Source organism: Gorilla gorilla, chromosome 5, assembly GCF_029281585.2.
Source record: "Gorilla gorilla gorilla isolate KB3781 chromosome 5, NHGRI_mGorGor1-v2.1_pri, whole genome shotgun sequence".
NCBI classification, from domain to species: Eukaryota; Metazoa; Chordata; class Mammalia; order Primates; family Hominidae; genus Gorilla; species Gorilla gorilla.
Window position 1 is genome coordinate 175,562,764 of NC_073229.2, and position 26,729 is coordinate 175,589,492.

At 41.9% G+C, this 26,729-nt stretch overlaps 1 protein-coding gene across 3 annotated transcripts in view; it reads right to left on the minus strand.

Annotated features, from left to right (window-relative positions):
* Positions 1-10,482: 10,482 nt before the first annotated feature.
* The window catches only part of RMND1 (required for meiotic nuclear division 1 homolog), a 46,240-nt gene continuing 29,993 nt past the window's right edge, over positions 10,483-26,729 (minus strand). The window contains exons 10-12 of one of the 3 annotated variants that reach the window (XM_031012267.3): positions 23,051-23,171; positions 11,442-11,558; positions 10,483-10,987 (exon numbers count right to left, since the gene is read on the minus strand). In XM_031012267.3, coding sequence (XP_030868127.1) covers positions 10,955-10,987; positions 11,442-11,558; positions 23,051-23,171 — 271 coding nt within the window. In that variant the 3' untranslated portion in view covers positions 10,483-10,954. Of the gene's footprint in view, positions 10,988-11,441; positions 11,559-14,396; positions 14,655-17,302; positions 17,414-23,050; positions 23,172-26,729 lie in introns of those variants that run through there. The other 2 variants (XR_004070686.3, XR_004070687.3) reach the window with 2 other exon arrangements.

Consider the following 26,729-nt stretch of genomic DNA (forward strand, 5'->3'; position numbering starts at 1 on the left):
AATCTGAGTGGATTCATCAAAAGTTATACATGAATATTCTGCCGAGTCTGGTGTTGCTGAAAGTTTTGATTTGTGTTCTGCTGAGACACAACCATGAAAATATGCACTTGCTTGTATTCTGAAGAGGATAGTTCCAGTGAGACTTGGACAATGAGCAGAAAATTTTTTTTTTTGAGACGAAGTGTCGCTGTGTCGCCCAGGCTGGAGTGCAGTGGCGCGATATCTGCTCACTGCAACCTCTACCTCCTGGGTTCAAGCGATTCTCATGCCTCAGCCTCCCAAGTAGCTGGGACTACAGGTGCCCGCCACCACACCCGGCTAATTTTTTGTATTTTATTTTATTTTTTTTAGTAGAGACGGGGTTTCGCAGTGTTAGCCAGGATGGTCTCGATCTCCTGACCTCGTGATCCACCCGCCTCGGCCTTCCAAAGTGCTGGGATTACAGGTGTGAGCCATTGTGCCTAGCCCAGAAAACAATTTAATAGTACTAGATCTCGTGTGTGTGTGTGTGTGTGTGTGTGTGTGTGTGTGCGCGCGCGCGCGCTTAGGTTGAAGGTGGAATTTCCTTTAACATTGATTAAAAAAAATAATAGTAGGAAAAAATAAATGCGGTTTGAGTCCAAAGCAGCATTTTTCACTAATTTTATGAAGGAAGTCCTTTTGAGTAATGTTTTAAATTAGGAAAATGGCGTACTTTTACATGTTAGACATTAAACTCTACGGCAGATAACCATGCCTGTGTGTTGTGTATCAAGCTTAGCATATACATAGGAAAAGATGTATTGTGAGAGTGTCTTACATTTCATTGGTTTGGTCATAAAGTTTATAGAAATTGCTTGTTTTATAGTTGGTTGTTATTGAGATGAGAGTCCCTCAAGGAACTCCCTATGCTTTAGGGAGCTTTTTGTTTTAAACCTACTGGTTAGACTTGTGGGTTTTAATGTTTTCAGCTGTGGTTGTAAGAAACACATTTTAAATTGCACCTAGTATAAACATACATGTAAAACAAAATTTTTACGAAGTAGTACTTGTATTAAGAGTGATGTACTCTGCTATCTTCTATTTCATTTTTTTAAAGTTGATATTGCTGCCTTAAATTGATTTTTTCAACCACTAATGAGTCAGGACCCACTATTTAAAAAATACTGGTGTGTTCTCTTGCTGTTACGAATTAACCCAAAACTTAGTGGTTTAAAGCAATAAACTTGTGTTTATCTCATGTAGGTTCTGTGGGTCAGGAATCTGGGAGTAGCTTAGTTAGGTGGTTCTGGGTCAGGGTTTTTCATGAGGTTCCAAGGTGGCTCTCATTTGGCAAGTCAGCTATGGCTGATGGTGGAAGTTCTTCACTGGACTGCTTGAGTGTCCTCACATCGTGGCGAAGGCTAGCTACCCGCAGAGTAGGTGATTCAAGCAAGAGCAGAGAGGAGGCCACACACCATCACTTCTGCCATATTCTATTAAAAAGAAGTCACTTAAGTCCAGCCCAAACTCAGGGGATAAGTATCAAAGAATTATGGACATAGTTTAATAGCTGCCACATTTATATGTTTTTCCACTTTATATTTTATTTATTTATTTAGAGATGGAGTCTTGCTCTGTCGCCCAGGCTGGAGTGCGGTGGCGTCATCTCAGCTCACTGCAGCCTCTGCCTCCTGGGTTCAAGAGATTGTCCTGCCTCAGCCTCCCTAGTAGTTGGAATTACAGGTGCCCCCTACCATGTCCAGCTAATTTTGTATTTTTAGTAGAGATGGGGTTTCACTATATTGGCCAGGCTGGTCTCGAACTCTTGAACTCAGGTGATCCACCTGCCTCGGCCTCCCAAAGTGCTGGGATTTCAGGCATGAGCCACCACCCTGGCCTGTTTTTCCATTTTAAAGATGAGTTAGGATTGTACCAAAAGCCATGCTGAAGTCAACCTATAAGTAATTATCTTAGTTAATTAAGTCAGTTTTTTTCTCTGAGGACATCTAGTCACACTTCCTTCTCAGTCTTCAATTTGAAGAAGCAGGCTCAAAGAATTTAAGTAATTAAGCAGCCCAAGGTCATTCAGTCTAGGAAAACCTCACAAATTTTCTCTGACCTTTGTCATGAATAACGTGAGCTGATAAAGATGAGAAAATTAAGAAGTTACACTGTAGAACTGTTTGCCAGTCTTCCAGTTTGCAGACCTCCATATTATAATACACTTTAAAATTCAGATAATGCTTGGTGTCTAGAGTTCTCATACTAGCACCCCTCCTGTTCATTTTTAGAGGAAACAGAAAATGTACTTATTAAATGAATTCAAACTACTTTGAATAGACCATTCCAGATGCTGCCTGTATACTCACCATGAGATGTACTGTGCAAACTAATTCCAATTAGCACATTTTGAGAACCCAAAAGGATGTTGTGACTTAAAGATGATGAGAATTTAAGTGTAAAGAAGACTACACTTCTTTATGCTGTGAAATTTTCATAGAAATTTTGGATCTGGAAGGATTTTGTTCTAAAACTAGTTTTAGCTTAGTGATAAAAGGAATAGGATGACATTGGTAGTGAGCGAAGGCAGGATAAATTTCTAAAGACTTCCTTAAAAATTTTTTTAATCCATTAGGCTTTTCTAAATTATAGGTTGGGATACAATAAGTTATCTTACACCTTTGCTTCACGGAATGGGCTAATGGCTACTCTTTTTTTTTTTTTTTTTTTTTTTTGAGATGGAGTCTTACTCCCATCTCGCAGGCTGGAGTGTAGTGGCACAATCTTGGCTCACTGCAACCTCCACCTCCTGAGTTCAAGTGATTCTCCTTCCTCAGCCTCCCGAGTAGCTGGGATTATAGGCGTGCACCACCACACCCGGCTAACTTTTGTATTTTTAGTAGAGATGGGGTTTCACCATGTTGGCCAGGCTGGTCTTGAACTCCTGACCTCAGGTGTTCCACCTGCCTTGGCCTCCCAAAGTGCTAGGATTACAGGCATGAGCCACTGTGCCCGGCCGGATAATGGCTACTTAAATCATTTTTCAGTTTTCACTTACCACTATGATTCCTGACTGTTTCTATTCTGACCTAAAGTACTGTTTGTACACAATTAATTTTGATTACCCTTTTTGCTTGTTATTTGTCTACCTATATCTTGTATCCCTCACTCTCACTGTAAGCTCCCTGAGGGCAGGTACTTCTTTTTATGTACACTCCTGGTACTCAATTGCTTGCAGAATTGAGTTGAATTTGTAGTTAAAGGATCTAAGATGATCATTTTCCCACTCGAACTGAGTGAAAAAGGTGTTTATTGTTGCAGAAAGCATCTGCGTATAGGTATTGGATGCTAGTGGTGCATATATGAATACCTATCTCTGCTTTTCAGGTGGTCACAGTCCACTGGGGGAGAAAAACACAGATACTTAGTATACAATTTATTCTATACTGCAGATGTGCAGAGTGCTGTGGGTATGTAGATAACTTCAAGTTGAATCTTGGTCGGTGAGCAGGTGTTGCGGAAGATAGACTTAGTGGCCAAGTGCAGTGGCTCACGCCTGTAACCCCTTTGGGAGGCCGAGGCGGGTGGATCACTTGAGGTAAGGAGATCGAGACCATCCTGGCCAACATGGTGAAACCCCGTCTCTACTAAAAATACAAAAATTAGCTGGGCGTGGTGGTGCATGCCTGTAATCCCAGCTGCTCGGGAGGCTGAGGCAGGAGAAGCGTTTGAACCAGGGAGTCGGAGGGTTGCAGTGAGCCGAGATGTTGCCACTGCACTCTAGCCTGGTGACAGAGCGAGGCTCTGTATCAAAAAAAAAAAAAAAAAAAAGGATAGACTTAGTTTTGTGATGTGCTTTGGGGGTGGTGCATTTCTTAGCTTCATTCCTTTACTATACATCTCCCTTGAATTATTTTCCTTTTATCGTTGGTGAGTTACCATCATAATTTAATAAATTGTTTCCTTCTGTGACATGTACATTCTTGTCACATTATTTCTCTAGAACTGTGCTGTCCAGTTCACCTCAGTGTCACACTAGCCATGTGTACTGAGTAGCCACCTGTGGCTAGAGGCTACCATATTTGGGCAGCACAGATAATATAATATAAAACATTTCTATTATTGGAGAAAGTTCAGTTGGATATCACTGCTCTAGAATCATGTTTTGCTTCTCCCTATTTTCACGTTATCGATAGTGTATTGAGTTCAGAATAGAATTAGGAAACAATAGCCTCCTGATATTGTCATTGGGAGGGATAGAGTGGTTGATATTTATGAACAGAGGGGAGAGAGTGTAGTGTTTGGTAGTGGTTGAGAATATAGCCTTTGGAATCAGATCTGGGTTGGAATTATGGTCCGTCCCGTACACACTGTATGGCTTCGGGCATGTTACTGAACCTCTGAGCTTCAAGTTTTCCTTCTCAAATAGGGTTAATAGTAATTATCTCATAACATTGGGTGAATATAAAAACAGGAGGGGGGCGTAGCACAGTACCTCAGTAAATGATAAAATCGGTATATTTTTGAAATCATCACTGATTTAAAAAAAAAACCTTAGAATTATGTAGTAAAAGTGACTTTTTTTTTCAGTATACCGTTCTATGATTTTTAACGTAGTATTTATTTGTTGTAATCACCAACACGAGAATATAGGCCAGGTCTATCACTTTATTTTGCTGTCTTTGTAGACCTGTGCTGTTTCCACCCCTAACTCCTGGCTGTCACTGATCTGTTGTCCATCACTATAGTTTTACCTTTTCTAGGATGTTACATAAATGGAATTACACAGTATGTCGCCTTTGCACACTGGCTTCCTTTAGCCAGCCAGATTGGGTTGAGAGCGATTTGTCCAAGTTGTTACATCTATCAGTCGTTGAAAACTGATCTTTAAAGACATTTTAATTTTGAATCATTATTTCCTAAATGTGAATCTGAATTCCTTAACAGTTCTTCAAGTAGTGTTTGGCTCAGGATTTTTGTGTTTAAAAGTAAAATAGTAAAATATATAGGGAAAAATTACTGCTTCCACCTGATTGGTAAAAACCGTGTGTGACATTAACATGCTTTTCTTTAGGGAAGGTTCTTGTTTCTAGTAGTTGATCCATATTAAAGCTCTGTAGAGTTGCCACAAAGTCCAGAGTTGAAAAAGGTGGCTGTTAAAATATCAGTTTCTAAAATGTGGCCGAAGATAGTGTGACCAGTTCTGGTTTGCTCAGGACTTTGCCAGTATTAGCAGTGAAAGTCTGGCTGCTCTCAGGAAACCCCTTGGTCCCAGTCAAACCCAGAATGGGACCAAGCGCTGTGGCTCATGCCTGTAATCCCAGCACTTTGGAAGGCTGAAGTGGGCAGATCACGAGGTTAGGAGTTTGAGAACAGCCTGGCCAATATGGTGAAACCCCGACTCTAATAATAGCCTGACATGGTGGTGCACGCCTGTAATCCCAGCTGCTTGGGAGGCTGAGGCAGGAGAATCGCTTGAACCCAGGAGGTAGAGTTTGCAGTGAGCCAAGATTGTGCCAATGCACTCCAGCCTGGGTGACAGTGAGACTGTCTGAAAAACAAACAAAACCCCAGAATGGTTGGTCACCCTATCTGAAAAGAGACACACAAAATCAGAGGATTCCAGTTCATCAGGTTTCAGTAGTGAACCATCGGCCAAGTATTTCATCTAATCTTAATTGCCTTTGGGTGCTTAGAGTCAAATCTCTAAGGTAACCAGGACCCAAACCACATGAGGTTTTTTAGATTAAGATCAGCACCTTGAATTTAAGGTTTTGTGGCTAGAGGTTTAGATTTGATTGGAATTACATTGTTAATTTTTGTTAAATTGTTGAATAAGCAACTTCCCAAGCCTTGTGTGTAGAAGCTAGATTAAAAATCAAGTTTCTACTTAACCAGAATCTCTGTTTTGAGTTTTTAAATTCAACTGGTGATGTCTAAATCTTAAGGATATTGTAAGTTCCTTAACTAGTCTGTTCCATTTTCCTGAGTTTTCACATCACCTCTCTACCTCTTGTGTGGATTTTTTTAATTTTTTATTTTGAAACGGGTTTTCGCTCTTGTTGCCCAGGCTGGAGTGCAGTGGCACCATCTCAGCTCCGCAGCCTCTGCCTCCTGGGTTCAAGCGATTCTCTTCCCTCAGCCTCCTGAGTAGCTGGGTTTACAGGCACATGCCAGCACACCTGGCTAATTTAGTATTTTTAGTAGAGACGGGGTTTCTCCATGTTGGTCAGGCTGGTCTCGATTTCCCGACCTCAGGTGATTTACCCGCCTCTGCCTCCCAAAGTGCTGGAATTACAGGCATAAGCCACCGCGCCCAGCCCTAGATTTCTTTATAGAGCATCTGTCTATAAGCAGATTACTTAGTTTTCCTGATGTCTTCATTGGAATGTAAGCTTCGTGAAAGCCAGGGGCCCTATGTGTCATCTTTACCACTATGTCTTAGATCTTAGAGCAGCCCATCGTAATTTCTAATAGGTAATTGTGGAATTGGATGAGAAAATGAATATGAGTCAGTTTTACAATGCTGCATGCTTCCCAGATTATTTTAACAGTCTAGGGGATGTGGAAAGATTTTGTTTTAAAAACATTTAAAAGTCCACGTTTTGTTTGATATTGTTCAGAGGAAGTGAAAATGTGGTCTTTAAAAAATTTTGTTGCCTGGGTGTGGTGACTCAATGCCTGTAATCCCAGCACTTTGGGAGGCTGAGGCGGGTGGATCACCTGAGGTCAGGAGTTCAAGACCAGCCTGGCCAACATAGTGAAACCCCGCCTCTACTAAAAATATCAAAAATTAGCTGGGCATGGGGGCGGGCACCTGTAATCCCAGCTGCTCGGGAGGCTGAGGCATGAGAATCGCTTGAACCCGGGAGGCGGAGGTTGCAGTGAGTGGAGATTGCGCCATTGCACTCCAGCCTGTGCCACAGAGCAAAACTGTGTCTTTAAAAAAAAAAAAAAAGGCTGGGCGCGGTGGCTCACGCCTGTAATCCTAGCACTTTGGGAGGCCGAGGTGGGCAGATCACGAGGTCAGGAGATCGAGACCATCCTGGCTAACACGGTGAAACCCCGTCTCTACTAAAAATACAAAAAATTAGCTGGGCGTGATGGCAGGCACCTGTAATCCCAGCTACTCGGGAGGCTGAGGCAGGAGAATGGCGTGAACCTGGGAGGCAGGCGGAGCTTGTAGTGAGCCGAGATCGTGCCACTGCACTCCAGCCTGGGTGAAAGTGTGAGACTCTCTCTCAAAAAAAAAAATTGTTTCATTACTCTATGAGGGAAGGGAATTTAGAATGGTGACATTAAACCTTCCTTTAAAATGGCAATTCAGAACCAGTGGAGAGAGCTGAAAGTGAGAGTAGATTTGGATTTGGAGAAATTCCCTCTACGTCTCATACACATCACCTTCTCCCAACACAGGCACTTTGTAAAGGCATAGAGCAGGGTCTGAGGAGATTGGGTTGGTGAAAGAGAGAACTGAGTCACTTGAGATTAGTACTTGGTAAGCAAGAGAGTGCTAATGAATTATTTAAAATCTGTGTAACCTGAGGGTAAACCAATACATAGACTAAGTTAGTGCTTCTCAGAGCTTAGGGAGCATAGGAGTCTCCTGGAGAATTAGAAGAAACAGATTTTCCTAGCTCCGGCCCCAGACGTTCTGATTTAGTGTGGTGTAGAACTCAGGAGTCAGTAATATTAATGGACAGTCTTGAGTATTTGCTGATGCAACTGGTCTGAGGACCATACTTTGGAAGACCTGCTTTAGATAGTAGACAGGACAGTAATTTAAAATAGGCAAATATGGTTTATTTTTAAAATGGTAAAACTAGAAAGATACTGATTTTATGTGTTTAAAAAAAAAAAAAAGTCTGCATCTGACTGCTATGGTTATCCAAGAAGGCACCCCAGAATACCTGTTGGCCACCGCTATTTGGTATATGCAAAAATGTGTAGTTTAAAAAAGTCTTTTTGGGCTTGCACTGAGGAGCCAACCTATTTTATACAGTGAAAATATTGCTATATTTAAGTTAACCATTCTGTTCCAGTGCAGGATTCACTAACATCTATTCTGTAAGTTTCAGTTGTGATATTTCTTAAAGATTCAAAGATGGATCCTGGGAATTTGATTTAGCCTCCATTTCATCTGGGAGTTAATCCTCACAGCAACCCTGTGAGATAGGTTAATAATTAAACCCTCCTGTTCACACATATTTCATTAATCCTTACAGCAACCTGAGAGAGAGTTTAATAATTAAACCTACTCCACAGATGAGGAAACTGAGGCCCAAGAGGTTCAGTGATTCGCCCAAGGTTATAACAGCAAGAATTGGTGGTGAAACAAGAATTCAAATCCAGATTGGTCTTAATCAGTGAGCTCTCATGTGTGATAGAAATTAGATACCACTTTGAGGACTTTGGGAGCCAGTGGTGAATGTACTTACTTTAGGCTCTAAATACTCTGTGTAATTTCTTGGTCATTTTGTTCTTAGAGAGGTGGTGATCTTAATAAAGTTTTTACTTTATTAAGTAAATAAAAGTTTTTACTTATGTTACAACTAAAACAATTCTTTAAACTTTCATAACTTGAAGTTTTAAATCATAAAATTAGTTGAAAAAGATGTAATTGCCAGTGTATCATAAATACTGGTATTTTAAAATAAAGCTGCTTTATCACTTTTAAGGAAAGCCCTTGTTATTTAGTGCATTGTAATAGTGTATTGAGCTGATGTCCACCATGATCCATGTAAACATAGGTGAACTATGCAAATACAAGTTTTTCTTCTTGAAAATGTATTACATTTCCTCTACAACACTTTATGCTAATAAATGTTTATGAACCTCTTTTGATGATCCTTTCATTTCTTGTAAATTTTTGTATATAACTTGAAATGTTTAATTTGCTGTAATCATAAGGCATCAAATGTTCATGGTTTTTTTCTGGACTATTTTCACATTGTTAGTACTAATTAGTTGACCAAAACAGCAAATTGCATACATTGATACTTGCAGTAAAATTTCACTGGAATTGTACCTCCTAAAAAAAGTGGGAGAAAACATAATGGCCTCAATTAAAGGAGCCTGCATTTACCAATCTTCCAAATTGTCCTTTTTTGATTTTGTGGCTTCCCAAAAGTGTTGACAAATAGGTTTAATGTATTTAAAGGTTATTGAATGTAGTGGACCAAACTATTGAGGATAGGTGAGAGACGCCGCTTCTGTAAGTGTGATGAGGGAAGATGGGAAGAGCAGGATACACTGCAGGTGTGCACACAGGTATGTTGATTTTATGAAAATCGGAACTTGATCTAGGAAGCAATTTTTAAAGTTATTTTGAGACAGGGTTGCTGGCCTCAAGCAGTGCTCCCACCCTGACCTCCCAAAGTGCTGGGATTACAGGTGTGAGCCACCATGCACATCCTAAAAAGCAATTCTTGGACTATCTGTGCCTATATGCTCCTTGGAGAGTTTTTGTGGGTACCCTTGGCATACAGGTAGGTACCTCAAATGGAAGACAGCTACTGAAGAACTCTCGCTGGAAGACATCAGATGTTTATCCTAGCACTGTTAACTGCAGATAAATATGTCCATCAGTTAGTACAGATGAATGTATTCTCTTGGTATAATACTGTGTAGCAGTTAAGTGAGTTGCAAAACGAAAGGATATGTGTGAAAAAAAAGTTGACAGGTGAGGACTATAGTGGGGCATCAGGGGCTATGCATAAAAGTAAGGCAGTGAAGGTAAAGATTTGATTTTTAAATGTTGTCAACCCAAGGAGGTAAATATGTAGATGTTAAATTCTTTATGCTTGGTATTTTTTAAATTTCCCCAAAATATCTCTGAAACATCTGTGGGAAGAATGTTGTGACTAACTTGGTGAAAGGACAAAGTATTAATAAAAGGTGCCGGTGAACAGCCATACTCAAATCATGCCATCTAAAATAGGTATTTAAGATTTCATTTCTGCCACCAGAAGCCTGTCTTGTTATTGTATATATTGATTTCTCTTTCTTTTTTTTTTTGAGATGGGAGTCTTTGATGCCCAGGCTGGAGTGCAGTGGCATGATCTCAGCTCACTGCAAGCTCTGCCTCCTGGGTTCATGGCATTCTCCTGCCTCAGCCTCCTGAGTAGCTGGGACTGCAGGTGCCTGCCACCACACCCAGCTAATTTTTTATATTTTCAGTAGAGACGGGATTTCACTATGTAATGTTAGCCAGGATGGTCTCAATCTCCTGACCTTGTGATCCACTCACCTCGGCCTCCCAAAGTGGGATTACAGGCATGAGCCACCGCGCCCGGCCTGTATATATTGATTTAAACACTTCAGTTCCTGTATGATTCTCTTAGCCAGGGCCATGATGGGATTCCCTGGGGATAGGTTAAGTTGTGGTGTCTAAAACCTAAGTCCTTTGACTTTAAGAAGTATCTGCCAAGATTTGCCAAGATTTCCTAGATGCTAAAGTTTTCCAAAGTTCTTAACTGAAATATTTTCCTTTTGAATTGTCAGTGATGTAGATACAAACACTAGATTCTTCATAATTTTATTCACACGATATACTGGGCTGAAAAAGATAATTTCTTGATTTAAAAAACACCTATTAAATGATCACCCAGTAGTGAACATTTATTTATTTATTTTATTGTTTATTTTTGAGACTGAGTCTCACTGTTGCCCTGGCTGGAGTGCAGTGGTGTGATCTTAGCTCACTGCAACCTCCGCCTCCCAAGTTCAAGAGATTCTCCTGCCTCAGCCTCCTGAGTAGCTGAGATGACGGGCGTGTGCCAACACACCTGGCTAATTTTTGTATTTTTAGTAGAGATGGGGTTTCACCATGTTGGCCAGGCTTGTCTTGAGCTCCTGATCTCAAATAAGCCACCCTTCTTGGCCTCCGAAAGTGCTGGGATTACAGGCATGAGGCACCGCGCCCGGACGCACATTTAATTTTTGATTGTAGAACTTGAATATCTCTTGCAGTGACACTTTGGTTATCACTTGATCAGAAAAATACTCGTCCCAGCTCAAACATTACCTTAGAATAAAAAGTGAGAATTATTTCATGACGGGCAAATTATGGGTACAAACTAAAATGACTTCCAAGATTGTGACTAATGAGAAATGCTCCTCTGAAGTAAGGTAAATGTTTGCCCTTTCTCACGTGGCAACCTATGAATTGGAGGTACGGGTGCTTGATTTGATGTTGAGCTGTACATTATAAATTTACAGCTAGAACTTTTTCCAAATGCTATCTTTAAAAGCAGAACCTTGAGGTCTACTCTCAAATTTTAAAAAGTGGAACCTTTTCAAGAATTACTTTTAATGCATTTGCAAATAGTAATTTGAAACTTCCAAATAGAGTTAGTAATGATAACAAAGTCAGCCTCTTTCCTGCTAATAATTTTCTATCTCAAACTATCTTATTAGCATAGCCCCTGTATTTGTGAAAAGATGGTAACTGATTATAGTACAGAGCATTTCCATCTTACCTCTATGGTAATGAGGATGACAATCATCCACTCCAAGCGGAGTGCCCTCTTCTCATTCAGGTGATTCCGCATTAGATCTGTTAGTTCCATGCAGTGCTGAAGTTTTTCATTCATGACCTACGTAAGAAAAATTTCAGTAACATGTATTTAAACAATTTAATACGGTCATACACATAAAAATTCTATAGCTATACAGTGAAAAATCCTGCTCCTCAGTCCTCTCCCCAAAGGCAGCCACCAACATTATCAGTTTCTTGTGAATCCGTCCAGAGACATTTTGTAATGTACAAATTTAACTGCAAGAAATACTTTGCATACTGAAGCTCTTCTATTTGTAAGATTTTGATGGAAGAACTAAAAATAGGTTTTTGAGTCCTAGTTTTTAGTAGCTGCCCTTTTTAGCAGTTAAAAGAGGCAGACTTGAAACATAATGTTTTTTAGCAAGACCTAAAGATAATTTACTTTCTACTAGAAAATCTACGCTTAACATTTGACCTGCTGTACACACACCACTAGATGGCATTGCTTTCAACTGAACTGCAACAGTTATGCATTCCGATGCCTCCAAACAAGCTGGCTGTGGGGGTTCAAAGAAAATAAAGTCCCTGAATTCAAAATTTGGATGTGACAACTTTTTTTTTGTTGTTGTTGTTTTTTTTTTTTTTTTTTTTTGAGACGGAGTCTCCCTCTGTCGCCCAGGCTGGAGTGCGATGGCGGATCTCGGCTCACTGCAAGCTCTGCCTCCTGGGTTCACGCCATTCTCCTGCCTCAGCCTCCCAAATAGCTGGGACTACAGGTGCCCGCCACCATGCCCGGCTAATTTTTGTATTTTTAGTAGAGATGATGTTAGCCAGGATGGTCTCGATCTCCTGACCTTGTGATCTGCCCGCCTCGGCCTCCCAAAGTGCTGGGATTACAGGCGTGAGCCACCGCGCCAGGCCTGGATGTGATAACTGTTAAATACCTACCTAATATCTTTATATATCACTTGCTACTGGAAATCCTGAAAGCAAAATTTTAAAACAGTTTGTCTCATGGGTATGTTGAAGTTACAGGTTTGGTCAGTGAACATTAAGAGATGAATCACAGGTACGTGTGTTCAGGGGTTGATTGGAATGCGTTACTGCACCATGTTAGGATTTTTGCACATAGCATTAAACTGCTTTACTAGGCTGGGCTTGGTGGCTTATGCCTGTAATCCTAGCATTTTGGGAGGCTGAGGCAGGAGGTGCACTTGAGCTCAGGAGTTGGAGACCAGCCTGGGCAACACAGTGAAACCCTGTCTCTACAAAAAAATTAGCCAGGCATGGTGGTGTGTGCCTGGTAGTCCTAGCTACTTGGCGGGGATGAGGTGGGAGGATTGCTTGAGCTCAGGTGGTCAAGGCTGCAGTGAGCCAAGATCACGCCACTGCACTCCAGCCTGGGTGCCAAAGTGAGATCCTGTCTCCAAAAAAAAACTGTCTTACAGAACCACAGGACTAACTCACTGAACCACACTCCACCATTTGCCCCTATTTCCAGGCGTTAATGGTCACCCTGTAGTTTCTAATCTGTATAGATGTGTAGAGCACGCCTCTTCCCTCTTCCTTTCCCCTCCCTGTTTTCCTTTCCTCTTGCCCTTAATGTCTGTTTCTATTGGCTGCTTGATCTTGGTCTTTAATGTTCATCCTTAAGCTTGCTTCTCTCTTCAGACTACTGATTCAGCCTCTTGCATTTTCTTTCAACTTGGGCCAAAAAACAGGCAACATTTTCTTCCTCCACTACCTCATCATCATCCAATTTATTCCTTAACTTTAGTTTATATTACCACAACTCTCCTAAACGTCCCAAAGTCTCCTATTATTAAGTCTAACAACTTAGCTTCGAACCTCAATTAACCCAAGCATCTGACAACACACTGAAATGTGCAAGCAAGAGTCCCTATGGCCGGGTGCAGTGGCTCTTGCCTGTAATCACAACACTTTGGGAGGCTGAGGCGGGAGGATCACGAGGTCAGGAGATCAAGACCATCCTGGCTAACAGGGTAAAACCCCAAATCTCTGCTAAAAATACAAAAAAATTATCCGGGCGTTGTGGCGGCCCCTGTTGTCCCAGCCAGTCGGGAGGCTGAGGCAGGAGAATAGTGTGAACCCAGCCGGGAGGTGGAGCTTGCAGTGAGCCAAGATCGCGCCACTGCACTCCAGCCTGGACGACAGAGTGAGACTCCGTCACAAACAAAAAAAAAAAAAAAAAAAAAAGTCCCTATTACCACAGCATGCTTTCTATTTATTTAGGTATAGAGGCACGTACGCGTCGAGCATGCAGATTAAGGGAGCAAAGAAAAAACCAGGAGAGGCTTCACAGAGGTAGGCAATGTGAATTAGGCTTTAAAAGGCAGTGGACACGAAGAAAAGGTGGGATGCTGGTGGGGTTATGGGGGGATGAAGGGAGCATGTCAAGCATAGGAAACAGCATACAGACAAGCATAGCTAGATTGTGGACAACCTAGAAGAAAGTGCTTGGAAGTGAGGTTAAGAAGGTAAGTCAGCTGGGGGCGGTGGCTCGCATCTGTAATCTCAGCATTTTGGGAGGCCAAGGCAGGCGGATCACTTGAGGTCAGTTTAAGACCAGCGTGGCCAACATAGCGAAACCCCGTCTCTACTAAAAATAGAAAAATTAGCTGGGTGTGGTGGCAGGCACCTGTAATCCCAGCTATTTGGGAGGCTGAGGCAGGAGAATCACTTGAACCCGGGAGTCGGCGGTTGCAGTGAGCCAAGACCACGGCATTGAACTCCATCTCAGAAAAAAAGAAGTTAGTACCAGATTGTGAGAGGTACTGTGTACTACATATGGTATAGGCAGAACCATGTCCCCCACCCCAAAGAGATTTATGTCCTAATTCTTGGAACCTGTGAATATAATATGGCAAAGGAGAATTAAGATTGTGTAAGAAATTAAAGTTATTAATTAGCTGACCTTAAGATGAGATAATCCTAGATTATCTGGGTAAGCCCAATGTAATCACAAGGGTCCTTAAAAGTGGAAATGCGGGGCAGAGGAGTTCAGAATGATACAATATGAGGATCCCACAGGCCTTTGCTAGATGGAGGAAGGGGCCATGAGCAAGGAATATGGGTGGCCTCCAGTCACTGGAAAAGGTGACGAAATGGATTCCACTCGCAGTCTCCAAAGAGGAATCAACATCTTAACTTTAGGCCGTGCCAGACTTCTGACCTACAGAACAGTAAGATGATAAATTTCTGTTAAGCAGCAATAGGAAAGTAGCATGTCATGCTAGAATATCTGAACTTCATTCTGCAGGTAATGGGGAGGCCTTTGTTCAATCTGGAAGTACTTGTTTTAACATTTACTGTACTACACTGGGCAGAGGAGACAGAATGGTGAAATAGACACATTTGTCTGTCTTGCAGCCAAAGGGTGCAGAGAGACTGGGAAAAGGTCCAGTCTGGAGACTGAGAGAGTCAAGAAGGAATCAGACAAGTCCAGGTGGGAAAGGAAGATGAGGGGCTGTGTGGATGAACATTAATAGTTGGGGGCTTGAAGACAGGTCAGTATGGTATTCCCGTTTCACCAGCCTAGGGCCTATCACATAGGCTTTCAATAAATGTTTGCTAATGAATCCATGATACTTAGAGGGAACTAAAAAGATTGTTTGACTGGATATGGAAGGTGAAGGAGAAAAAGGACACCCAGATGACTTTTAAGTTTCTGGTTGAATGACTAGATAGGTGAGGCTAGAAGGTCCTCCCATGAGCTGAAATAAAGAACTGAAAAGGTTTACCATTTTCTGGGGTGGGGGGGAATTTCAAAAGTTTCATTTTGAAATCTTAATCATTGACTAATTCTACAAATATTTTTTGCGGACATACTGTATGTGAGGCCTTTGCCAAGAACAGGCAAGAAAATAATCATGGTCTCCGATCTCATGGGGCTTACATTCTAGTGGAAAATGGTACACACAATTTTTAAAAGGATGCGATGAGATATGTAAATGAGGAAGATCTGTGAGATTGAGGGGCAACTGGAAAAGTCTGGAAGGCAGACAAGAGACTGGGATGAGAGAGACATTTGAAGATCAGCAGGAGAAGGTGGGATTAGAAGTCATGACAACAAACAAGTGTTCACGGAGTAGGTGGCATGGGGACAGAAGCCTCAACGACAGGACTTCAGGGGATACTGATGTGAGAAAACGGAGCGAGGGATCCACTGCCAACTAGTTTCTGTCCCATGACACTGTGTAACTGCTCTCTGCATCTGGACCTCTGTACTCAACTTTTTAGCATGTCTTATGCCTACTCACCCCTATTTTCTCAAGACCCTTTCTTCTACTTTTTGAGGGGGAAAAAAACCCCCGCTACTCTTTGTTCCATCTGTTTTTTTTTTTTTTTTGAGGCGGAGTCTTGCTCTGTCACCCAGGCTGGACTGCAGTGGCACAATCTCCGCTAACTGCAAGCTCTGCCTCCCGGGTTCATGCCATTCTCCTGCCTCAGCCTTCCAAGTAGCTGGGACTACAGACGCCCGCCACCACGCCCAGCTAATTTTTTTGATTTTTAGTAGAGACAGGGTCTCACCATGTTAGCCGGGATGGTCTGGATCTCCTGACCTTGTGATCCGCCCTCCTCGGCCTCCCAAAGTGCTGGGATTACAGGCATGAGCCACCACGCCCGGCCTGTTCCATCTGTTTTCTTAGAAGACTGTAAAGCTGGCTGACGGGCAGGACCAATTCTTACTTTTCTTTTGTATTATGTATAATGCCAGCACTATGCTGAGCCTAAGGCAGGGTGAACTCTCAACCCCTTCTAAATAACCTTGACATAATCCAACGAGTCTGAACTGCCTTCGGGATGCTGAGAAAAAACTCTGAGAAATGTAGTTTGAGACCTTTTAGGTATGCTTCATAACTCATGCAGAAGACTTAACACCAAAAAAGATGTCCCACAGTGAGACTGGGGAATGAAATAAAGAACAATTACTTGCTCAGATTACTCCAATTGATTAATTAATATCATTCTGGAATAGCTGAATCACTCAATTCAAACCTGAGTAATTCAAGTTTTGGGTGCTACTATAAACAGAATTTTTAAAATTTCATTTTCCAATTGCGTATTTGCAGTATAACGAAAGATAACCGTTTTTATACATTGATCTTGAGACCTTGATAAACTCACTTATTCTGGTAGCTTCTCTGTAGATTCTTTCAGGTCTTCTACATACAAGATCATGCTGCCTGTAAATAAATTCAGTTCTAGTTCTTCCTGTAGGAGACTTTATCTTATTTATTAATTATTTTTTTGGAGATAAGTCTCACTCTGTCACCCAGGCTGGAGTGCAGTGGTGCAATCTCAGCTCATCGGAACCTTTGCCTCCCGAGTTCAAGTGATTCTAGTGCCTCAGCCCCTCAAGTACCTGGGATCACAGGCATGCACCACCATGCCCAGCTAATTTTTGTATTTTTAGTAGAGACAGGTTTCACCATGTTGGCCAGGCTGGTCTTGAACTCCTGGCCTCAAGCGATCCTCCCACCTTGGCCTCCCAAAGTGCTGGGATTACAGGTGTGAGCCACCACACCCGGCCCTATAAGAGATTTTAAATCTTGGGGATATAAATAGAGCCACCCGTGAAGGACTGGTGATATGTCTGGGTGACATTGCTTATGGCTTTCTCCACAGGTGTAGGGTGCCAGGGACTGGGGTGGCTTTTGATTCTTCCAGCTGCTCATGTGCACAGAGGTATAGATGTGAACCCCTTCATGGAGGGACCCAATCTCAAATTGGCCTCAATACCAGAATGAAGAGTACATTCAGTAGAGGCAGAAGGGGCTTGGGCAGCCTGCTTGTTCTCAATGGGTGTCCTTTCTATACCTGCAGTTGATCTCAGCCATGAAACAGCTGACCACTTAGCTGTCAAGGTACTCTTCACTCAGGTGGGTATCCTCAGTTGCAGACTTGACTTCAGTAATTCCATCTTGAATACTGAGGATGGACAGATAAAAAATGCCACCCAGGTAAAAGATCAGATCATTAATTTTGGCATTAATGTTCTCGTCTAAGCTGAGAGCAGTGGCATTTGGCTTGCTGACAATTCAGAACACAATGAGATCAGTAATGGTTCCACCAACTTTGATGGCCTGAAGCTGGCAACCATTAAAGTAACTGGTAGTATGAGGATCATGTGGGTCAGGGGTCATAAAGTAGGTTTCCAGAATTTTCTCCATCTTTTTCAAAACCACTGTGGTAGGCAGATTTATAAGATGCCACCCAAAGACTCCCCACCTCCTGGTGTTCACCTTTGTGTCATCCCCTACCCTCGAGCGTAGGCTCAGTCTAATAACTTGCCTTTTTTTTTTTTTTGAGACGAAGTTTTGCTGTTTCATCCAGGCTGATCTTGGCTCACTGCAACCTCTGCCCCCTTAGGTTCAAGCGATTTTCCTGCCTCAGCCTCCCAAGTGGCTGGGATTACAGGCGTCCGCCACCATGCCCAGCTAATTTTTGTATTTTTAGTAGAGACAGGGTTTCACCATGTTAGCCATGCTGGCCTTGAACTCCTGACCTCAGGTGATCCACTCACCTCGGCCTCCCGAAGTGCTGGGATTACAGGTGTGAGCCACCACGACTGGCCATAACTTGCTTTTTAATTTTTTTTTTTTTTTAAAGAGATGGGCGGGGGTATCACTATGTTGACCAGGCTGGTCTTGAACTCCTGGCCTCAAGTGACCCTCCCATCTCAGCCTCCCAAAGGGCTAGGATTATAAGCATGAGCCATTGCACCTGGCCCTAACTTGTTTTTAACAAAGAGAACACAGCAAAAATCGCTTCTGTGATTAGGTTGCAAAAGACTGTGACTTCTGTTTTACTAGCATTCTCTTCCTGACAGTCTCTCTTGCCCTCTGTATTAGTCCAGTCTCTCACTGCTATAAAGAAATACCTGAGACGGGGTAATTTATAAAGAAAAGAGGCCTAATTGGCTCATGGTTCTGCACTGTTCTACAGGAAGCATGATGCTGGCATGTGCTTGGTTTCTGGGGAAGCCTCCAGAAACTTACAATCATGGTGGAAGGTGAAGGGAGAGCAGGTACCTTACATGGCAGAAGCGAAGGAGAGCGAACAAGGGGAGATGCAGGTGCTACACACTTTTAAACAACCTCGCGAGAACTCACTATCACAAGAACAGCACCAAGGGGATGGTGCTAAACCACTCATGAGAAATCTACCCTGATGATCCAATCACCCCCCACCAGGACCCACCTCCAACACGGGGCATGACAATTCGACACAAGATTTGGGCAGGGATACAGATCTAAACCATATCACTCCCCTACTTGTTCATTCTGATGAAGCACACTGCCATGTTGTGAGATGCTCTATGGAGAAGCTTCTGGACAACAGCTTATGAGGAACTGAGGCCTCAATCTAATAGCCTGAGAGGAACCAAATCCAGCCAATAACCATGAGTGAACTAGGAAGTGAATCTCTGAGATGACTGCAGCCTTGTGAGAAACACAGAATCAGAGGACCCGGCTAAGCTGCACTGATTCCTGACCCACAAAAACTGAAATAGTAAGTGGTGTTACTTTTTTCTTTTTATTTTTTGAGACAGTCACTCTGTCACCCAGGCTGGAGTGCAGTGGTGCAATCTCAGCTCACTCCAACCTCTGCCTCCTGGGTTCAAGTGATTCTCGTGCCTCAGCCTCCAGAGTCAGCTACTTGGGACTACAGGTGCATGCCACCATGCCCGACTAATTTACGGGGTTTCACCATGTTGGCCAGGCTGGTCTTGAACTCCTGGCCTCATGTGACCTGCCTGCCTTGGCCTACCAAAGTGCTGGGGTAACAGGCGTTGAGCCACCGTGCCCAGCCAGTAAGTGGTGTTTCAGTCCACCAAGTTTTGGGGTAATTTGTTACACAGCAATAGCTAACACAACCACAGGAGATACCTCATCTGTATAAAGCTTTTAGTATCCCTTCCTTTCCTCCTCTGGATCTTCAGCCTGTGTGCACAGTCGACAACCAGGAAAGTCCAGTGCTTTTCATGTTTGACCAGACAGTTGGACTGTCAAATCGGTGTCTAATTACACCTTTGTTATCTAAAACTGTGTTGATGGAGTCCACTGAATTTGATTCCTAAACCATCACTAATCAATCTTTCTGTGTCAGCTAAAAGCAACATAGCTTGGTTTTCTTGCCCTGACCAGTGGTGATGATCTCTACTGTCCTGTGCTGGAAGACACCTACAGAGGAATAGGTGGTACCAAGATCTGTGACAACTGCAGATAGCTTTGATGTGGTTTTGCAAGGGGTGGTGTCTAGCTTAGAGGAAAAAAATGTAGACACTAAAGTGGAACACAGCATTCAATAAGCCATGGTAGGTTTTGAAATTATAAATCATGTATTTTTTATTTTTATTTTTTTGAGACAAGGTCTCACTCTGTCACCTAGACTGGGATGTAGTGGCGTGATCATGGCTCACTGCAGCCTCAAACTCCTGGGCTAAAGCAATCCTCCTGCCTCAACCTCCCAGGGTAGCTGAGACTACAGGCACATGCCATTATACCTGGCTAATTTTTTTAAAAAAAAGGTTAGTAGAAATGAGGTCTCATTGTGTTTCCCAGGCTAATCACTTATTTTTGATGTGATACAAGGTGAATGTGGGGATTGGTAGGAAATATGACTGAAAAACGGAAACAATAGGAAGGACCTTGTATATCAAGCCAGAACACTTGAGGCAATGAGGGAAACTGGAGGTATTAAAATTAGTTGGAGGGAATCAGAAAAGACAATCAGTAGACACTAACATCAAGAGGTATCTGAGGTTAGGTATTATTAGATGATGTTAGAGCAACCATCATAAAAATGATTCAACAAGCAATTCTGAACACATTTGAAACAAACGAAAAAGCCGGAAGTCTCTGCAAAGAAACAGAAGATACAAATAAAAAAACATGGAAATTTTAGAACTGAAAAATACAATAAATGAAATAAACTCAACGGTGGGCAGCAGAACGAATGTAACAGAGGAAGGAATCAATCAACTGGAAGATGAAACAAAGGACATTACCCAATCTTAACAGAGACAAAATATACTGGAAAAGAAGTGAACAGAGCCTCAAAGACCTTGTGAAATGATAATAAAGGATAAAATGTAGATGTCATAGAATTATGGCAGATTTCCCGTCAGAAACCATGGAGGTCAGAAGGAAGTGGCATGGCATTTTTCAGGTGCTGAAAGAACGAAAACTGTCTACCTAGAATCCTATTTCTAGGAAAATATCCTTCAAGAATGAAGAGAAAATTAATACACTCTCAGATGAAGACAAACTAAGAGAATTTGTCTCACTAGACTTACCTTAAAAGAATGGCTAAATAAAGTTCTTGAAAAAAAAAACACAGTAAAAGAAATCTTAGAAGATCAGAAGCAGAAAAGAACAGAAAGAATAAAAACATGGGCACATACAACAGACTTTACTTTTCTTAGTTTTCTAAATTATGTTTGATGGTTGAAGCAAAAATTATAACATTATCTGATGAAGTTTTCTATGTCTGCAGAAGAATAGTTAAGAAAATTATAAATACGGAAGGGTAAAGGAATATAAAAGAAATAAGAATTCTTTTTTTTTTTCTGCATCCAATCATCCATTAGGGAAATAAAGATTCTATACTTCATTTAATCTGCAAGATGTTGAAATCAGTAGATTGTAATAAGTTATATACATATGATGTAATAACCAGAGCAACTACTAAATATCTATGCAATGAGATATACTAAAAAGTAACATCAAAATGAAATACCAAAAAATTGTTTCAGTAACCACAGGAAGACAGGAACTTTGATACAAGCAACAATTTGGATGGATCCAAGTTGAGGGCATTATGCTCTGTGAAAAAAGCCAGTTAAAAAGTCACATACAGATCGAGACCATCCTGGCTAACACAGTGAAACCCCGTCTCTACTAAAAATACAAAAAAAAATTAGCTGGGCTTGGTGGCGGGTGCCTGTAGTCCCAGCTCTCAGGAGGCTGAGGCAGGAGAATGGCGTGAACCCGGGAGGCAGAGCTTGCAGTGAGCCAAGATTGAGCCACTGCACTCCAGCCTGGGCAACAGAGCAAGACTCCGTCTCAAAAAAAAAAAAAAAGTCACATACTGTATGACTATCTATATAACATCCTCAAAATGACAAAATTATGGAGATGGAGAAGAGATTACTCACTGCCAGGGGTTAGGGACAGTCCGGGTAGGGGGAGGGCAGTGTGACTATACAGGGTAGCATGAGGAAGAACTGTGTAGTGATAAAACAGTTTTGTGTCTTTTTGTTTTGTTTTTTTTGAGATGGAGTCTCGCTGCAACGCCCAGGCTGGAGTGCAATGGCACGACCTCAGCTCACTGCAACCTCCACTTCCTGGGTTCAAGCGATTCTGCTGCCTCAGCCTCCCGAGTAGCTGGGACTACAGGCACGTGCCACCACACCCAGCTAATTTTTGTATTTTTAGTAGAGACAGCGTTTTACCATATTGGCCAGGCAGGTCTCGAACTCTTGACCTCAAGTGATCTGCCCACCTCTAGCCTCACAAAGTGCTGGGGTTACAGGCATGAGCCACCACACCTGGCACAGTTTTGTGTCTTGATCCTGTGGTTACATGGATCTATAGATGTGGCAACATGTCACAGAACTATGTGCACACATTGTACTAACGTCAATTTTCTGTTTTCTATGCTCTTTCCCCATGTGGTCTACCTCCATCACTACAGCTTTTTTTTTTTTTTTTTTTTTTTTTGTTTGAGACGGAGTCTCACTCTGTCATCCAGGCTGGAGTGCAGTGGCTCGACCTCGGCTCACTGCAACCTCCACCTCCTGGGTTCAAGTGATTCTCCTGCCTCAGCCTCTCGAGTAGCTTGGACTACAGGAGCATGCCACCATGCCTGGCTAATTTTTGTATTTTTAGTAGAGACAGGGTTTCGCCGTGTTGGCCAGGCTGGTCTCAAACTCCCAACCTCAGGTGATCCATCCGCCTCAGCCTCCCAAAGTGCTGGGATTTCTTAATACATGTCTCTTTTCCCGACTTTGCTTCTGCCCTTCTAAATGCCTGCATGACGGAGCTAATTGGATATCTTGTTGCTACTCTAATCTCAGCATATCTTAGATTTAGTCTGTCACCTCCCCTCTCTGACCTCTCATTATTGTTTTTCCACCTTTCTACTTGTCACCTCCAGGCAAACATCAGTCATCCTTTATTCTTCCTTCTCCATGGCCTGCCATTACCCATCACTTGATTTGTCTTACATGATTCTTTCTTAAATTTATTCCTATTCTCACTGTCACCATGACAGATCAGGAGCAGTCATGAACTCTTGCTTGAAACTTGACAAGAACTTCCTGATGGACCACTAGGCTTCCAAACTCTCATCTTATTCACCAACCTTATCTAGTCTGTAGAGCTAATATTAGAAGATCCTTTGACACAAAAAATTGAAGTGACTGTACAGAGGACAAGAAGGGGAAATATAAAGAGATTTGAATGGAAGTCAAACAAGATATTTCTCTGCAAGCAGTTAAACATATTCAACTTATAGGCGACAACGTGTCTTTTTCTCTCATTAAAAGTGCAAAATACGTACCTTAACTCTTCGGCCAATGCTAAGGAATTGACACGTTTTATCGTAAAGTCCTTCCAGGTTTTCTCTGTCCCAGTAGAAATCAGGAGTAATCAGGAAGTCTGAACTCAAGTTTATACGGTGCCTTTAAAAAAGGGAAAATTATAACTTTTTATTTATCTTGAATTAAAAATCACTGTTTCTATTGTATTTAATATTTACATAGTGCTTTATGAAAACTCTTTTTTTTTTTTTTTGGTAAGAGAGAGGGTCTTGCTATGTTACCCGGGATGGAGTGCAGTGGTGTGATCACAACTCACTGCAAACTGAACTCCTGGGCCCAAGCTGTTCTCCTGCCTCAGCCTCCCATGTAGCTGGAACTACAGGCATGTGGCATTGCATGTGGCTGAAAACATTTGTTAATGCTGACCTTTGCAAAATACTGCCAACAAACATGTAAATAAAATTTACAAATGAGTTTCAAACTTCTGAACCAAATTAATTCAATCTTTAATACCAACATTATTTATGAAGTACACAGAAAAAAACTCATTTTGTTTTCAATTTTTATTTTTATTTTTTTTGAGACAGTCACTCTTGTCACCCAGGCTGGAGTACAATGGCATGATCTCAGCTCACTGCAACCTCTGCCTCCCAGATTTAAGCGATTCTCCTGCCTCAGCCTCCCAAGTAGCTGGGATTACAGGCGCCTACCATCACACCTGGCTAATTTTTTGCATTTTTAGTAAAGGGTTTTACCAAGTTGGCCAGGCTGGTCTCGAACTCCTGACCTCATGTGATCTGCCCACCTCAGCCTCCCAAAGTGCTGGGATTACAGGCGTGAGCCACCATGCCCAGCCTAAGCTTTTTTTATTAAAAATTTTAGGGCCAGGCATGGTGGTTCATGCCTGTAATCCCAGCACTTTGGAAGGCCAAGGTGGGCAGATTGCTCGAGTCTGTGAGTTCAAGACCAACCTGGACAGCACAGCGAAACCCTATCTCTACAAAAAATACAAGAACTAGCCAGGTGTGGTGGTGTATGCCTGTAGTCCCAGCTACTTGGGAGGCTGAGGTGGGAGGATCATGTGAACCTGGGAGGCAGAGGCTGCAGTGAGCCAAGACTGTGACACTGTACTCCAGCCTAGGCAACATAGTGAGACCCCATCTCAAATAAAAAAAAAATTTAATATGTCCACACTTTTTTGTTGTTTTTTATTAAAAAAATTTTTTTTAGAGATAATGTCTTCATATGTCACCCAGTTTGGAGTGCAGTGACACAATCATAGCTTACTGCAGCCTCAAACTCCTGGGCTCAAGTGATCTTCCTGCCTCAGCCTCCTGAGCAGATCAAGATATAAACAGGTAAAAATTGATAAATCTTACTCTTATTCTTATCTGTATCCTTCCCTATCAGTAATCCCTTCTAGTTGCCTCTGTATCCTTCCAGTGTTTATGCAAACACTAGACAAGCAAGCATACACATACACACTCTCTCTCTTAATTTCTACATTTTAATATAAGAAGTCTGTGCTTACGTTTTTTTCTGAGACAGAGTTTTGTTCTTGTTGCCCAGGCTGGAGTGCATTGGCGCGATCTTGGCTCACCACAACCTCCACCTCTTGGGTTCAAGCAATTCTCCTGCCTCAGCCTCCCGAGTAGCTGAGATTACAGGTATGTGCCACCACGCCCGGCTAATTTTGTATTTTTAGTAAAGATGGGGTTTCTCCATGTTGGTCAGGCTGGTCTTGAACTCCTGACCTCAGATGATCCACTGGCCTTGGCCTCCCAAAGTGTTGGGATTACAGATGTGAGCCACCGTGCCCAGCCTGGAGTGCAGTGGCATGATCCTGGCTCACTGCAACCTTCGCCTCCTGGGTTCAACCAATTCTCATGCCTCAGCCTCCCAAGAAGCTGGGATTACAGGCGCACACCACCATTCCTGGCTAATTTTTGTATTTTTGGTAGAGATGGGGTTTCATCATGTTAGCCAGGCTGGTCTCGAGCTCCCAGCCTCAAGCAATCCACCTGTCTCAGCCTCCCAAAGTGCTGGCATTACAGGTGTGAGCCACCGTGCCTGGCCTTACACTTAGATGTTTAACTAAATAAAAATCTAAGTTATGAAAGTACACATAAACTGATGTGGTGGCTCACACCTGTAATCCCAGCACTTTGGGAGGCCTAGGGAGGAGGATTGCTTGAGCAAGGGTTTGAGACCCTGTCTCTATGAATTATTTTTAAAATTAGCTGGGTGTGGTGGAGCACTCCTGTGGTCCCAGCTACCCAGGAGGGTGAGGCAGGAGGAATCCCTGAGCCCAGGAGATCAAGGCTTTGGTGAGCTATGATCATGTCACTGCACTCTAGTCTGGGTGACAAGGCAAGACCCTGTTTTTAAAAAAAAACAAAAAAAACAAACAAAAAACACATACATACTTGTTCACGATAAAAAAAAAAAGGAAAATATCCTAGAGAAGGATTCAGAAAAATAGTGGTAGGCTCTCATGCTACCACACTACTTAAATCCTTTATTCTCCCCAAGGATAGGCCTGTAGAGACACTTTGCTGTGTACTTCCAGATATTTCTGTATTCATACATGCATGTGTGTGCAAGCAAACACATGTACATGTGTATGCATATAAAGATAAACATGAATATTTTTATTTGCTTATACAAATGGGATCATACCCTATATAAATTTAGATTTAGTTTTTTTAATCTAATATTATTTGCCATGTTTAGTTTCACAGATGTATCACATTCCTTATATTAACAAATAAGCATTTTTATTGTACAGGTAAGGAAACAGGATAGTAAAAGTAAGCCTTTATAGAAACTATTCACAAACCTACCTATATTTAGTCCTAACTATTCAGTTTGGATATTATAATTCACTACATCAATTTCTGCTTGCATGACCAAGAGAACAGGAGAGAAGAATCTCTCTACCTTACTTCTCAGAGAATCTGAGGCTTCAGATATGCTGCAGGATGCTCCTGATGGATGGGTTTTTAAGTTTTGTTGGTACCCTGAACTATAGGTCCTGAGCTATGAAAGATACACATACAATGAAACACTGTATCACTTCTCTCCAGGCAGAGCATCTAAGGAGAATATGGAAAAACAAGTCTTAGGTGAACATTTGCAGTGAGCTCTGGTAACTCATTCCACATGCTAGAAGGGATAAACTGGACAATGCTGCCTGTGAGAAAAACACCAACATCCAGGATGTTTCATTCTGTAAATCCTGGGACAACTACAAGAATAAAATAAGCTGAAAACCTTTCCAGATACTTATTTAAAATGATTCATCAGTTTTTAGACATAGTTATTCCCATTTTAACATCTCAAGGCATCTTAAAATTAATGGTGTCTGACAGGTGGCAGTTGAGACTTACTTGTCTTTGCCTTAAATAATTTATTTTCTTATGCTTTCCTTTTCATATATGCCCAAGAGGGAATGTGATATAATTTATATCCAGCTAAGATTAAAAGCTATTTCAGTAAGTGTAAAATTTTAATCCTCTGATAAAAAAAGTATTGTCATAGTTTAACTGGCAGCAGTTTTTCTCTCCAGTGGCATCTTGGTGTCTCAGATTCAAAGAAACTTTTCTGTAGCAATTAAGTCTACTTAGCATTATGATGTAGTGATATATTTTTACAGAGAATTCCCATTAACCAAATTCAGGAATATGTCTTTCTACCTTC